Source organism: Embiotoca jacksoni, unplaced genomic scaffold, assembly GCF_022577435.1.
Source record: "Embiotoca jacksoni isolate LCO1_2020_lvr unplaced genomic scaffold, fEmbJac1.0.p SCAF_21, whole genome shotgun sequence".
NCBI classification, from domain to species: Eukaryota; Metazoa; Chordata; class Actinopteri; family Embiotocidae; genus Embiotoca; species Embiotoca jacksoni.
This window is the reverse complement of record NW_027185352.1, coordinates 2,464,536-2,478,043: the sequence shown is the minus strand read 5'-3', so window position 1 is coordinate 2,478,043 and position 13,508 is coordinate 2,464,536. Positions and strand designations below refer to the sequence as shown.

General features: G+C 40.3%; 1 protein-coding gene across 1 annotated transcript; it reads right to left on the bottom strand.

Annotated features, from left to right (window-relative positions):
• Positions 1 to 2,942: 2,942 nt before the first annotated feature.
• Positions 2,943 to 12,957, bottom strand: hspa14 (heat shock protein 14). The gene is made up of 14 exons (XM_069156395.1): positions 12,783 to 12,957; positions 11,907 to 11,987; positions 10,451 to 10,533; positions 9,967 to 10,015; positions 9,382 to 9,487; positions 9,156 to 9,246; positions 8,940 to 9,044; positions 7,582 to 7,743; positions 7,249 to 7,404; positions 6,262 to 6,364; positions 4,796 to 5,011; positions 4,481 to 4,645; positions 3,196 to 3,263; positions 2,943 to 3,117 (listed from the first exon to the last, which is right to left on the bottom strand). The coding sequence occupies exons 1-14, from the start codon at positions 12,837 to 12,839 to the stop codon at positions 3,036 to 3,038; spliced, it is 1,524 nt and encodes a 507-aa protein (XP_069012496.1). The 5' UTR covers positions 12,840 to 12,957; the 3' UTR covers positions 2,943 to 3,035.
• Between the last annotated feature and the right edge of the window lie 551 nt (positions 12,958 to 13,508).

The window sequence follows — 13,508 nt, the reverse complement described above, 5'->3', positions numbered from 1 at the left end:
ATGAAGTGGCAGTTGACCAACGAGGCTGCGTTCAAGACTACATCTGCGTTCAGATGTCTTCCCGGGGCCAGAGACAGATGTCTTCCAGGGACCAGAGTCAGATGTCTTCCCGGGGCCAGAGTCAGATGTCTCCCGGGGCCAGAGACAGATGTCTTCCAGGGGCCAGAGACAGATGTCTTCCAGGGGCCAGAGTCAGATGTCTTCCAGGGGCCAGAGACAGATGTCTTCCAGGGGCCAGAGACAGATGTCTTCCAGGGGCCAGAGACAGATGTCTTCCCGGGGCCAGAGTCAGATGTCTCCCGGGGCCAGAGACAGATGTCTTCCAGGGGCCAGAGACAGATGTCTTCCAGGGGCCAGAGACAGATGTCTTCCAGGGGCCAGAGTCAGATGTCTTCCCGGGGCCAGAGTCAGATGTCTTCCAGGGGCCAGAGACAGATGTCTTCCAGGGGCCAGAGACAGATGTCTTTCCGGGGCCAGAGCTGACGACATTGAATCAAACCTGAAACTGCTGACTAAGGCTAATCATAAATCCAGTCAGATTGTTATTAACGTCGGCAGTAACGACACCCGGTTACACCAATCAGAGGTCACTAAAGTTAACGTGGAATCGGTGTGCAACTTTTCAAAAACGATGTGGGACTCCATAGTTTTCTCTGGACCCCTTCCTAACCGGACCAATGATGATATGTTTAGCCGTACGTCTTCACTTCACCGCTGGTTGTCGAGGTGGTGTCCCGCTAACAATGTGGGCTTCATTAACAACTGGAATACTTTCTGGGGGAAACCTGGTCTGATCCGGAGAGACGGCATCCATCCTACTTTGGATGGTGCAGCTCTTCTTTCTCGAAACATGGCCATGTCTCTTAACAGCCCTAAAACCTGACATCCAGGGTTGAGGCCAGGATGCAGAGCTGCAGTCTTACAGCTCCTCTGCAGCTTCTTTAGAGCTGTCACTCACCCAAAACCTTCAACATCCCATAGAGGTTGTGTCTGTACCCAGACCACATATATTTAAACAACTCAAGAAAAGATCTATCAATAAAAATGTAATAAAAATGGATCCTACCAAATTAATGGATCAAAAAAAATCTGACAATTAAAAGCGGACTATTAAACATGAGATCTCTCTGGTCTAAATCTCTGTTAGTAAATGACTTGATAACTGATCATCAGATTGATTTACTCTGTCTCACAGAGACCTGGCTGCAACAGGAAGAATATGTTAGGATTAATGAAGCAACTCCTCCCAGTCATATTCATTATCATATTCCTAGAGATTCAGGAGGAGGAGGAGTGGCAGCAATCTTCCACTCAAGTTTATCAATTAATCCAAAGCCTAAACTTAGTTATAAATCATTTGAGAGTCTGACTCTTAGTCTCTCACCCAAACTGGAAAGCAGAGAAACAGATTGTATTGTTGTTGTTTATCTCCCACCTGGTCCTTATTCAGAGTTTCTAACTGAATTCTGACTTTTTATCAGATTTAGTGCTGAGTTCAGATAAAGTGATGATAGTGGGAGACTTTAACATTCATGTTGACGTGGGAATTGTTGTATTGTTGGGTTTCTCTGTATAATATTGTAAAGTTCTGCTGTAAGGACTTTAATGTGTTAAGTGCCATGAAATAACCTGTGTTGTGATTTGGCGCTATATAGAGAAAATTGAATTGAATTGAATTGAATTGAATTGAATTGAATTGAATTGAATTGAATAGTAGCAAGCTGTTTACAAATATCTATGTTCAAAATCTTAGGAAATTAGAATTTTCTTTGACGTAGTTTAAAATATTCCCCTTTTACATATAAAAGATAGCAAATTAGATACAATTCCTGGGTTGACTCTACTGCTCAAGACTATGAAGAGAACGCGTTGCAAAACTCTGAATCTGAATCAGAAGTACACTACAGAATTAGCCGTAGACTGTATACAGTACTATGCAAAAGCTTTGGGAAATTTACAAGTTAAAAATAAACAACAAATGAATTTGCAGGCATATAGCCACGTGTATGACTAAATAATTATGCCAAACAGGGGCCATTTAACACCAGTGTAATATCTGTGTTGAACTAGAATTAGAAACTGAAACACAATCAGCTGTGCAGGTGAAATAAAACTGGATGTCTCAACAGACTAGATGAAAAGGAGGGAGGTTGGAGGAGTAACAGTTTCAACTAAAAGTCCTAGTAATTGCGAAAGTGAGCATAACAAGAAGACACAAAATGGTCATCCTACATCAGCAAGGTCTCTTACAGGCAAATAATGCATCATTGCTGCAGAGAGCTGTTTCTAGAAGTGCTGTCAACGGCTGAGGATGGTGTATATATAAATAATGAACAGTATCGGAGTCATGGTTTATCTGTATCTTGTTTTAAAACACAGGATTTAACTTTGCTTTGTGGTCGACAGACAAAACTAAGCAAAAAGTCCATAAAGTTTTTGCTGATGCAGTCTGTCTCCTCTGTCTCTCTCGGTGTATCCGTCCTGAAGGGTGCACGAGAGCATCCTGCGGAATCAGTGCATTCAAACACCCATAACTTTGAAGTGTTTCAGCCAGGATGACGTCATTCTGCAACTCATCCGGTCTCTAAACATAATATCAGCTGTTACGGAGATCTCACAGCAAAAGACGACGCCAAAGTTATATTCCAGGAAGACTCACTGGCTTTCAGGATATTTTACTGTCGCTTTCATTTTTCAGGAGTTTTTCTGAACTAGAAAACCATTTTAAAAAGTTGTACGATTTCGACCTGCTGCAGAAACCATTTTGGACAGATCAGATGCCTTCCTGATTGTAGTGTGTAACGGATACAGATTCAAACATAAAACATGCTTTGCAATTATGTACAGTACTTTACAATAAAGCTTGGAAGTGCATACGTGCATTTCTACATCATCCCCCGACTGTTAAACATCCACATAATAATGAATCTACACATACAGTGTACAGTGTCATGTTTATTGAGTGAAAAATAGAAAAAAAAAAAGATTGCACCAACACTGTTGTGCTAGTTTGCTTTGGACTGCACATCTGGGACTCATGATGCTGCTGCTGCTATGGTGATGACCTCTGACCTTCCAGTGCTCTGTTCTACACAGGAAACATGAACCGAGCCATCCCTGAAACATACAGAAATAATCATATAGCAACAATCTCATCGAGCGGCCCATAAACTGATCCCGGAAAGACAACGATACCTTTTCATGGTCACCACAGTGTCAATGTTGTGGTTCTCCTCTCCAGACTGCAGGTCTTTGAAGATTATCTGTACGTTGGACACACAAATAAAGACACAACGACATAAGTAATTAATTCCAATTTTTGGTGAGTTAATCCATTATTAATTTTTTGTTTTATAAAGTGTCTTGTTGTTTTTAGAGTTGATACATAATGTTGAACTAAAAAACCAAACACTTCAGTCCTCAGTGAGGTGAAACTGCTGCAGGGTTTTGTTATTTCCAGTTTTACGACAGGCTTACAGGCTGCTGGGGGACCAGCCGGGATGCACCGAGCTGCTCTCTTCCACTTTCTCTTTTCCTCTCCACGCATTCACATGTCAGCACTACACATCATTAACTTTGTCAATTCTCTCTCCCATAGTTTGTCCTCTTTTTCTGTCTGCGGGTATCTTTGGCTCCGGAGCTGCATGTTGCTGATCTGCACTTCCTGTTGCTCCAACCTGCTCACTTTTTACCGTTTGTGCTTTGTCGATTCTTTTCTTTTCTCTCCACTCCCCTCTCACCCCGACCAGGCGCAGCAGACTGCCGCCCACTCTGTCTGGTCAGAAGGACATTTTTCCACTTGCTCAAAGGACAATTGTTTGGTTGCCATGTTGTCATTTAGTACTATAGAAATTAAACTAGAGTGACAGTAGTTTTGTGTACCTGTTATGTTGTTCCACATTACTGTTTCTTGGAATGAACAGATTTATGAATTTATCTACAAATTGCAATGAGAGGATGTAACAACAACATAGCTGAGAGACACTGAACATTGATGAAACACTGACTTTATCTATATAAAGGTAAGATAATGTAACTTTGATAATGTACAGTGGTGGATGAATTTGTTGGTATCTCTCCATGAGAAACAGAAAAACCTGCAGTTTTCTCTGAAATAAGCTGAAAGTGACAAAGTAATCAGCCTCCATCATTGTTTGTTCTATATTTAATAGAAATCCTTTCTCACAGGGGAACTATTTTGTTGTTGGGTTCACTCTAATGTTGTAAAGATCTTTTGGAAGGAGTTTACTATGTGTTGTGATTTGGCCCGATATAAATTAAGCCAAATTTAATTGAATGGAGCTTGAACAACTGAAAATGAACTCTGTGACACTGGAGAAACCAAATCTAACGATTTTCCTCCCAACTCACACATGATATTTTTAAAGATGTGACTTTACATGTCACCAGTGACCGGTACTACTTGGAAAACAGGAAGTAGTAGGTTGAAATGTAATCCGTAGTTAGTACTGTTCTTTACCTTAGATAGCATTTCAGGCTGCTCTGCTAAAATTCTCTGGTAAATCTCCAAACGGAGGGAGGACAGCTTCCCCTCTGCACTCAGGATGTGATGTCTGCGGGCCGGGAGGGGCGTTCCCGATGGAAGGAGGACCGTGAAAATCTCCGCTCCGGATTCATCCATCTCCTGCAACACCCACACACCACCAAGCCGGGCAGAATGTACTGCGTTATATAATTACAGTCAAATCCACTCAGAGAATTAAAACACAAGTAACACTAAAAATGATTAGCATTCAAATATAACATCCAGTGTGTTTCTTCTTGAGGAGAATACCTTCACTAGTATGTCGGTGGCAGAAACATCCACTGTGACAGACTCTTCCTCGGGGCCGAGGCCGTCTCGGCCGACCAGTAAACCTGCTTCCAGAGCTGCTCCCACAGCGATGACCTCGTCAGGAGGCGCCGAGCTGAGAACCTCTACGTCAGGAAACATCTCGCGGATCATCTGCTGGAGACGAGGGATCCGCGCTGAGCCGCCGCAAAGAACCACCTGAAACATACACGAAGCCATCACTTCAACAGCACGTTGCATCTATGACCTCCGCCACAAACATGGTGTCTGTGCGCTTTATTTGTTCGTTTGTCTGGCTGTCAGTAGGATTACGGAAAATCTACCAGCCTACTTTTCACGTGCAGCACAGGCAGAGAGAGAATCAGAGCAACGTCTTAGAGCAGATCAGAGCAACGGGGAGGAATGCTGCAACTAAAAAGGCTTGATTTTGCAGCAGCTTTTCTCAAAACTTATGATGCAAGTTGCAGAGTTTTGTGGTTTGAGTTAAAAAAAATCTGAGGCACTCGAGAAGGTGATAATTTGCAAACCCTTTCATAACTCATTCCTATTCAATTGTATTTTACGTATGTCTTTGTGATAAATTTGTGATTTTCTGTTAAAAAAAACTCCAACCCAAGAAAGAGTCTTGTTGTAATTATTTACCACGGTAGAAAGCATTCCGTTCTTCACATACAAAGCTGGAAATGTTGGAGTTTCTAAAATTTCCTTAACCTAAAGGTTTATTGGTTTAAAATTACGAATCAATACTGAGTCATAAAAGTGACAGATTTACAGACTGAATTATAACCTCTGGACTCCATAAAGGAGGTGGGTGAGAGGAGGATGTTAGCCAAGATGACATGGATCATGGACAACACCTCTCACCCCCTCCATGAGGCTGTAGGAGCTTTAAGCAGCTCCTTCAGACTGCTGCACCCTCAGAGCAGGAAAGAGCGCCACCTGCAGGTCGTTTGTCCCAACAGCTTTCAAGACTGTTCAAGTGAAATAACGTTGCACTGTTCATCTCATTTCATTTCACACTTTTTTCCATTCATCCCAAACTATATTTATGTATTTTTATTTGATTGTATTTGTTTTTTTCGTGTATATAGTCTGTGTGTGTGCATTTGTTCTAAAATAATATTTTTTTATTAATCATATTTCATTATCTTATTTGTATTTGTAAAGTTTTTCATATTGCGTGCACTTGTTGGTTTTCTTTGCTGCTGTGACAACCAAATTTCCCCACTGTAGGATTAATAAAGTCAAATCTAATCTAATATAATCGAATAACTGTAGCGTCAGCACAGGTGTTGCATATAATAAAAGAGTGGACTATCAGCCTTGGTGGAGGTCAGTTCAATCACAGGATTCAAGGCTTTTACTTTTCTTTATTCACCCTATTTCACAACTATAACTGAAACTGGATCATTTCAAACAACGGACCATCAATGACAGCGTGTGTGTACCTTGTTAATGTCGCTGGTGCAGAGTCCCGCCTCCTCCAGCAGGGCTCTGATTGGCTGGATGCTTTTGTTGAAGAGTGACGAGCAGAGCAGCTCAAATCGAGCTCTGAAAGAGAAAAACACAGACTGTCAGTATTTATTTACCTGTTGTAAAGCATGTCGGGAAAAATATCTGCACATTATAGGCATATTTCATTTAAATTAAAACAAAAATGGAAGGCAATACATCTTAAATCCGTGTTATGCTCTGAACAAATCACTTGTGCTTCTGCCACACATTCAGTTGCAGCAGTTCCCACTGACTTTGATATTTTCCAGCATTTTTTTTGCATTGAGGATAACTTTAATTTGTGCTCGTCCAGCATTTTTTGATTTGGAACACATTTCCACAGCATCTGCTTTTTTTTTTTTGTTAATAGCTAAAGCAAGACATGGCAGAATATTTAACATACACCATTCAAGCTGCTTGAATAGAAGGTGTGGCATCATTGTAGTGTGCATTTATATTGAACTAATGATTGCTATTTACCAGAAATTTCTTCTTTGACCTGTATTGCAACATCTTTGTATATTTGAAGTGAGCTAAACGTGTGTAGCTCTTAAATTTTCTCTTTGTTTAATTTTGAATATAACTGCTGTTCATACATACAACATATAAATCATGTCTTGACAACTGTTTGATTATTGTAAGGTTTTTATATCTCATCCTTAGTGTCTCTGCTCAGATGTACAGAACATCTGCAGTTGCATTTTCATTTCTAAAAGAGTTCTCCTGATCTGCCCCCTCTTATTCCCGTCATGCGTGATCCCTGAATAGGAAGCTCCTTGAGTTTAACCAATTTTAATACCAATTGTGACAAAGTATTCTTCAGTTCCACTACCAGGCTCATCTGTACATACTTAGTTTTTTAGTACTTCATATTTATCATAATCTCATTTCCAGTGTGTTAATAACACAGCTGTCAGCTGTGTGTCAGCTCAATATCTCACCTGGACACGTTGCATTCAAAGTCAATGCCATCATGCAGGGAGTCCACAAAGCAGTTGGCTGATCCCAAAGAGGAGAGGGAGTGCTTGGCCATGTCAGCACCATTCATCAGCTTCATCATCGCCCGAGCGTTGCTGCTCACATCGTGTTTAAAGCCGCTGCACAACCAACAAAGACAAAAAGCACTTCAGTATGTATACGTTCATCATTGTAGCATTCAAATTTGATATTGTCACAATGCTACTGGACAGAAACATCTGGATGTTCTGCACCGTCACATGCCATGTGAAACATTTCAAGTTCCAAAGTGAGCCGGGAGCTTTGAGGAGACTCACCGTTTGAACTCGGAGGCGAGGTGCTGCGCCAGGGCCTCGGTGAAACTCTCTCCTCCGATGCTGTGGTCAGTGTGAGTGTTGAGAACCCGGAAGATTCCTCCAGTGACCTGCAGCACGGTCACACTCAGGGACGTCCCGCCCAGCTTGTACACCAGAACATGGCTGTCAACACAACACGTGGAAGTATGAGGAGAAATGTTCAGAAAGAGTCGATCGAACTCAGGGAGAAACAATATAAACAAACGTGCTCCTATATTCTACATTAGAAGCAGCGACGACATCATGTTGGAAGACTTTCAGCAAGTGATGACAGCACATGGTGATGTATGCGTATTAGGGATGTTACAATAACAAAACCATTACTCCTTGAAGTCTGTGATTCTCTATACCACAGTAGAAAATAATAATAAATGTTTTTCACCATTAACTGATTTACTTAAAAAATAACTTCATCCTAGCAACAAGTGAGAAGAAGGCTCCATCTAATAATAATAATTAAAAAAAATACAAGACTTTTCTTTCAAACAAATAATATTGTGACTAAAAAGAAAAACAACACGAAACAAGGAAAAACATGAATATTACAGAGAAACGGTGGCATGTAGCCTGCAAGTAACTGTTCATGAAGTGGACAGTGATGCTTTGAATCTGAGCACCGAGGGCTTCAACTTTTAACAGGATTCATTAATAACAGCAACACTGAAGGCAATATTATTCTCCATCAACAAGCTCATTAGCAGCAGCAACATTCATCCACATTTAATGTTTTCTGAATTAACGAATGTATTAATAATGCAACTACCAATCAATGATCAACACCTGATTAAACCCATCTAAGTACAGTCAAATAAATACATGCAAGCACCTATAGAGTGTGTGTGTGTGTGTGTGTGTGTGTGTGTGGAGGGAGAGAGGGTGGGTGGGAAGGAGGGAAGGAGGGAGGAGACAGGCTGTTCATGCAAAAAAAAAACATCAAACTGTTTCCAACTGAAGGAATTTTTCATGGAAGATTGGTAAAAAAAAACAAAAAAAAAAAACGTCGACATCAGCAAATCACTAAACAAGTTAGGTAGGTAGGTAGGTAGGTACTTTATTAATCCCCGAGTGGAAATTTTTAAAGTTAGCTACAGACCTGTTTCACTGGAGACATTTTGACTCGTGGTAGGTCTTACACAGGTGTTTCAATGAGGGCTCAGTTCCATGAAACATCCCAGTAAGATACGACGGTGAAGCAACATGCACAAAGCAGGAGCCACTCTCAGTGTTACAACCTCACCTTAAGTCTACAATGACAAGTCAAAATGTCTGCTATTAAAAAGGTCCGTAGTCAAATGTAACGTGTGTCTGGAGCGCCGTACCTCTTCCCAGAAGAGCACTCCTGTCCGATGCTGTAGGCCAGCAGAGCAGCAGCCGGCTCGTGGATCAGCCTCAGAACGTGGAAGCCTGCAGCTTCGGCTGCCTCTCTGCACACACAGCAGACAGACAGTGATGCGACTATTCAAAATGAAAGTGCAACGATTTTCACAGTCACACAACAAAAGGGTACAGTTGTGATGAAGGGTGATGTAGCTCACCTCAGGGCACGCTTCTGAGCATGTGCAAACTCAAAAGGGACGGTGATGACCGCTGCACTGACGTCAGACCCCAGAGCTGACTGAGCCGTTTCTGTGGAGGTGAAAATGATCCATCAATTTACTGTTGATTTTCACAGCCAGCCAGCATGTGTGTGTGTGTGTGTGTGTGTGTGTGTGTGTGTGTGTGTGTGTGTGTGTGTGTGTGTGTGTGTGTGCGCGCGCGCACCTTTCATTTTGTGGAGGATGAGTTTTGCAACATCGCCCGGCGCAGCATACTCCTTGTGTTCTCCTGCTGTGATCTCATAATAAGGCTTCTCGTCTCTGCTGACGACCTGAACACAACAACCGCTGCTTCAGTACACAAAACTCTCTAAAAATACATCTGAAGCTCCATTCGAATCACAGAACAAGTTTCCACCTGTTTTTCAGTGAACTAGCAGCTAATCTTTCAAATCTAAGCTAATCAATTTTTAATCCTTTCTGCAGCCTTGTTTCGACAACTACAGGCTACTGGTTACAAGTTTTCTGCAGAACTCCAAAGTCTGTGAAAGACCAGACCGTGCACCATAACTTTGCAAAGTTTAAAACCCAACCATCATATAAATCATATAGATCCTGCCCAAATGGGATTGTAAGACAAACATAAAAAGCCATAATGCTCCTGACTGATGAAAGCTGTTCAATAATATTAACAGAAGGATAAAAAAAAAAAAGACTCTCAACGAAGGAAACAAAATCTAACATCATAAAGTATTCAATTTAAACATTTAAAGACTTTAAAAGCAGAGAGAATTTCTGTCAACAAACTCACCTGACACTTGGTCTCTGTTTTGTGAGTCTGTGTCACTGGATCATCAAACCTACCAAAGGAGAAGAAATCTGTTATTTAATTGGTTTTAATGTATATAAAGGATGACTGCATCCTCCAGTGTTCAAGCCAAGAATCGAGCTCCTTGTTATTAAGTGTTATCAGCATGAACGTTCTCCTAAAAGATCAACTTGTTGTACAACTGTGACATTTTTTCAAAAGCAGAGTTTGACGCTTTGGGAAGAACTTGGTCTCAGTCAGACTCTTATCATTATGTTTTCACGAAGCAGTATGTCCTGCTGTGACTGTAAAATCCTTTTTAAAAGGCGTTTTTATTATGTTAGGTGTATGTTTGAACTGCATAACATGCATTTAACACAATTCTTATTCTAATTGACCATTTATTTCATTTGAATATCCAACAAGTGATGTATTCTCCTATGACACTGGTTGCCCTGTAGCGTTAAGACAGAATGAAGTGCGTCACCTTCTCCCCAACACTTGTTTCACTTTAACAACTGTGTTGGCAGCGTTGCGAACGCGTCCCTGCTTCGCTGCGATGCCAACAATCTGCAGAAGATACAAGTTGGTCAATAACCACAAAAAAGAAAAAGACACTTTGATGCATTGTTGGTTCAACCCAATAGTTGAAACAGGTTTATGGTATCAATTTAAATATAAAAAAAGAGGCATCAGAAAACTAATAATTCAACTGTGGACAAATAATGGAATAAGTAACATTATTGACATTAAGCTACATTATAGACAAATACAAAATCGTACCAATGACCTTTTACGATATAATTATACGAGCACACAGACGTAGTGAGCTGCCTGTTAACAAGACTGCTAATGGAACAGCAGTAACGATGATTAATGTGGCAACCAGCAATGAGGCTGAACATTTTGTACATTTATTCCAACACAGTATATTGTATCTTAGCATAATAGTGTCTGTATCTAGGCAACAGATATTGATATTAATCTTTAAAAAGATGAATAAATGTGTGCAATGATTTAAAAGTTGTGGTCAGAAGTCGTCAGTGAATGTAACAATGACATTTATGTTTTTTAGGCACTGAGCACATTTTAGAGTATCCCACTATCAAGGTTCAAATATTTTTAGTTTCAAGACAATTTCTCCAACTCAATTATGAACAGAAATCTCTACTACCAGCACTTTATGATGAGATGCTTGTAAAAACATAATGCTTTCATAAGATGAGTTTTCCTTCAATATAAATCTGAATATAAAAATATGAAAGTATCCTATCAACGGATGGAAGATCTGGATAGCCTTATATTCTGAAAAAAAAAAAGATAACGCATGACTGGTGGTCATATGACCGAGAAAACAGCTTAAAGTGAAGGATGTGAAATTACCCTGACATTATTCGAGGGTTAAAACATTCCGTTGGTATTAATATGTGTAAATGAATGCAAAAGCTTTTGTTATATCTATATCTACTGTACATATAAACAACAGCTTAGATTTGTTTTTAAATAATTTTGTGTGTAAATTAATACACTAGCTTTTATGTTGTATTAAATGTTACACAGGGCTCCTTTGATTGAATTTGAGATGCTTTAACGTGATAATTGTCGTTGACTAAATTAATAAAATTACCAGATTACCAGCTCCAGCAAATTTTAAGCCAGAAAATAAACCTGGAATTCCGAGGCTCTATATGTAAAACCAGCCGGTTGATGGCACGTTGAATGTGTGCACACACACACGCACCAGGATGGTACCGCCACCGCCTCATTTTGAACAAGAAAAAAATCCTGAATATAATAAATACAACGTATGATAACCTACCTATTGAACCCCAAAATGTTTACAAGTAATTGGAATAAAAAGAGAATAAAAAGGGAATATTGGTCATCATCCTCATTTCTACAAATCTCCATCATCCCTTTCAGAGAAGTGACGCATGTTGTACCTGCTCAGTGTCTCTGTAGCCCACCACCGCGGGAGTCACTCTGTCTCCTGCATCATTAGCAACCACATCAGCCCGGCCATCCTGAAAACACACAAAAAATATTTGTTTGTTTACTTGGCAAAAATATAAATAAATGTATATTTTCTTTAATAAATACAGGCAATTTCTTCTTAAGATTGTACAGACCTATTTAATGTTAAAAAAACAACAACAAAAAACAGAGCCTTAGATATCCACAATAAAGAAGCTGGACACAGCAAAAGTTTTACATTTTGATAAGAGACTGTATTGAAATTGGTGACTATGATTGATGTTCTGTCACCTCCAATCCATTAAGATTTGTGAAGAATAAGTAATGCAGGAAAAATCTGAATACGTTCAGCCATTTCAAAATATAGGCTACACTTTAAAAGCAAGAATCAGAAGGAGATGCGTTTAAAGTGTAACCTGTGTGCATGTGCTGCTGGTACATTTACTGAAGGAGGTACATTTACTGAAGGAGGTACATTTACTGAAGGAGGTACTAGTCACTCACATTACACTCGTTAGGAGGAACCATTAAAGGAAGGCTGCCGGGTTTACTCCCTCAGTTCATTGTACATGAAGTGGGCCTACTTTTCACTAAATGTTCACTGCGCACTTTAAAAGAATACGTCTGACTGGCAAACACATGTACCACATGTACCACATGTACCATATGTGAAGAAGTACTTAGAAGGACGCTGCGGCGTTTTCATTCATATATTATGTAGATAACGGAGCTGACCAGCAGCTTAACAACCACCGCAATTTCCGAGGAATTTTACAGTTCGTGACCACCGTGATAAGAAGTTCAGCATGTGAACGGCTGGTCGAGCTAAACTGAACGCAACTCACCTTAAATATCGCCACGCAGGCGCATGTATAACCGAAGTGAACCCCGATCGCAGCCATGCTGCAGGATGTATGTTCCCGGGACTGAAGCGGCTCGTGCTCCGCTCTGAGCCGGCACTGCTTCCGCTCGGAGGAACAACTTCCGGTTGAAATATTTCAGGCGAAAAAACGTGTCACATTTACCCACCCATTGAATATTATTAAACAGTAGTGATGGTGAGATGAAGCCTCATGAGGCATCGAACCACTTCAGCCATTTGGTTCGAGAAAGGGTTCATTACTCGAAGCTTCACGTGAACACGAAACCACCTGCTGGCCAAGTGTATAATGACAGGCAGCTGTATCTGAACCACATCACGTGATGCATTGAATGTTTGTGTCTGTTATGGCTGTTGGGAATGACTATGAATTACTAAAATGTATGACCAAATAATTTCTGTACATAAATTATCACATATGTGCATAATAAAATATCTTTTGAATGTATTCTGTGTGTGTAAATTTTCCCAAAATGGTAGTATCATATGATATGGCAAGTTGTGTAATCATGTTTTTCTGTCACTTTAGGAAAATGGCATGGGCTTCAGCAGGCAGAGGACAGTGGAAGTGTTTGTGGAACTAGGAAGAGGGGACTGAATATGCTTGTGTAACTTGGACAATGATGTACAGGACAGGGGACATTTTATTCATTTTTATTCAGAAATAACAGTTTCTCAACAGTTTTTGGTT

Excerpts from the sequence above, each read along its gene's own strand:
- hspa14 (XM_069156395.1), bottom strand. The coding sequence starts at position 12,839 with ATGGCTGCGATCGGGGTTCACTTCGGTTATACATGCGCCTGCGTGGCG. Across the intron at positions 9,247-9,381 it reads CATCCTCCACAAAATGAAAG|AAACGGCTCAGTCAGCTCTG; the intron begins GTGCGCGCGCGC and ends TCACCTCCACAG. Across the intron at positions 6,365-7,248 it reads TTTGAATGCAACGTGTCCAG|AGCTCGATTTGAGCTGCTCT; the intron begins GTGAGATATTGA and ends TTTCTCTTTCAG.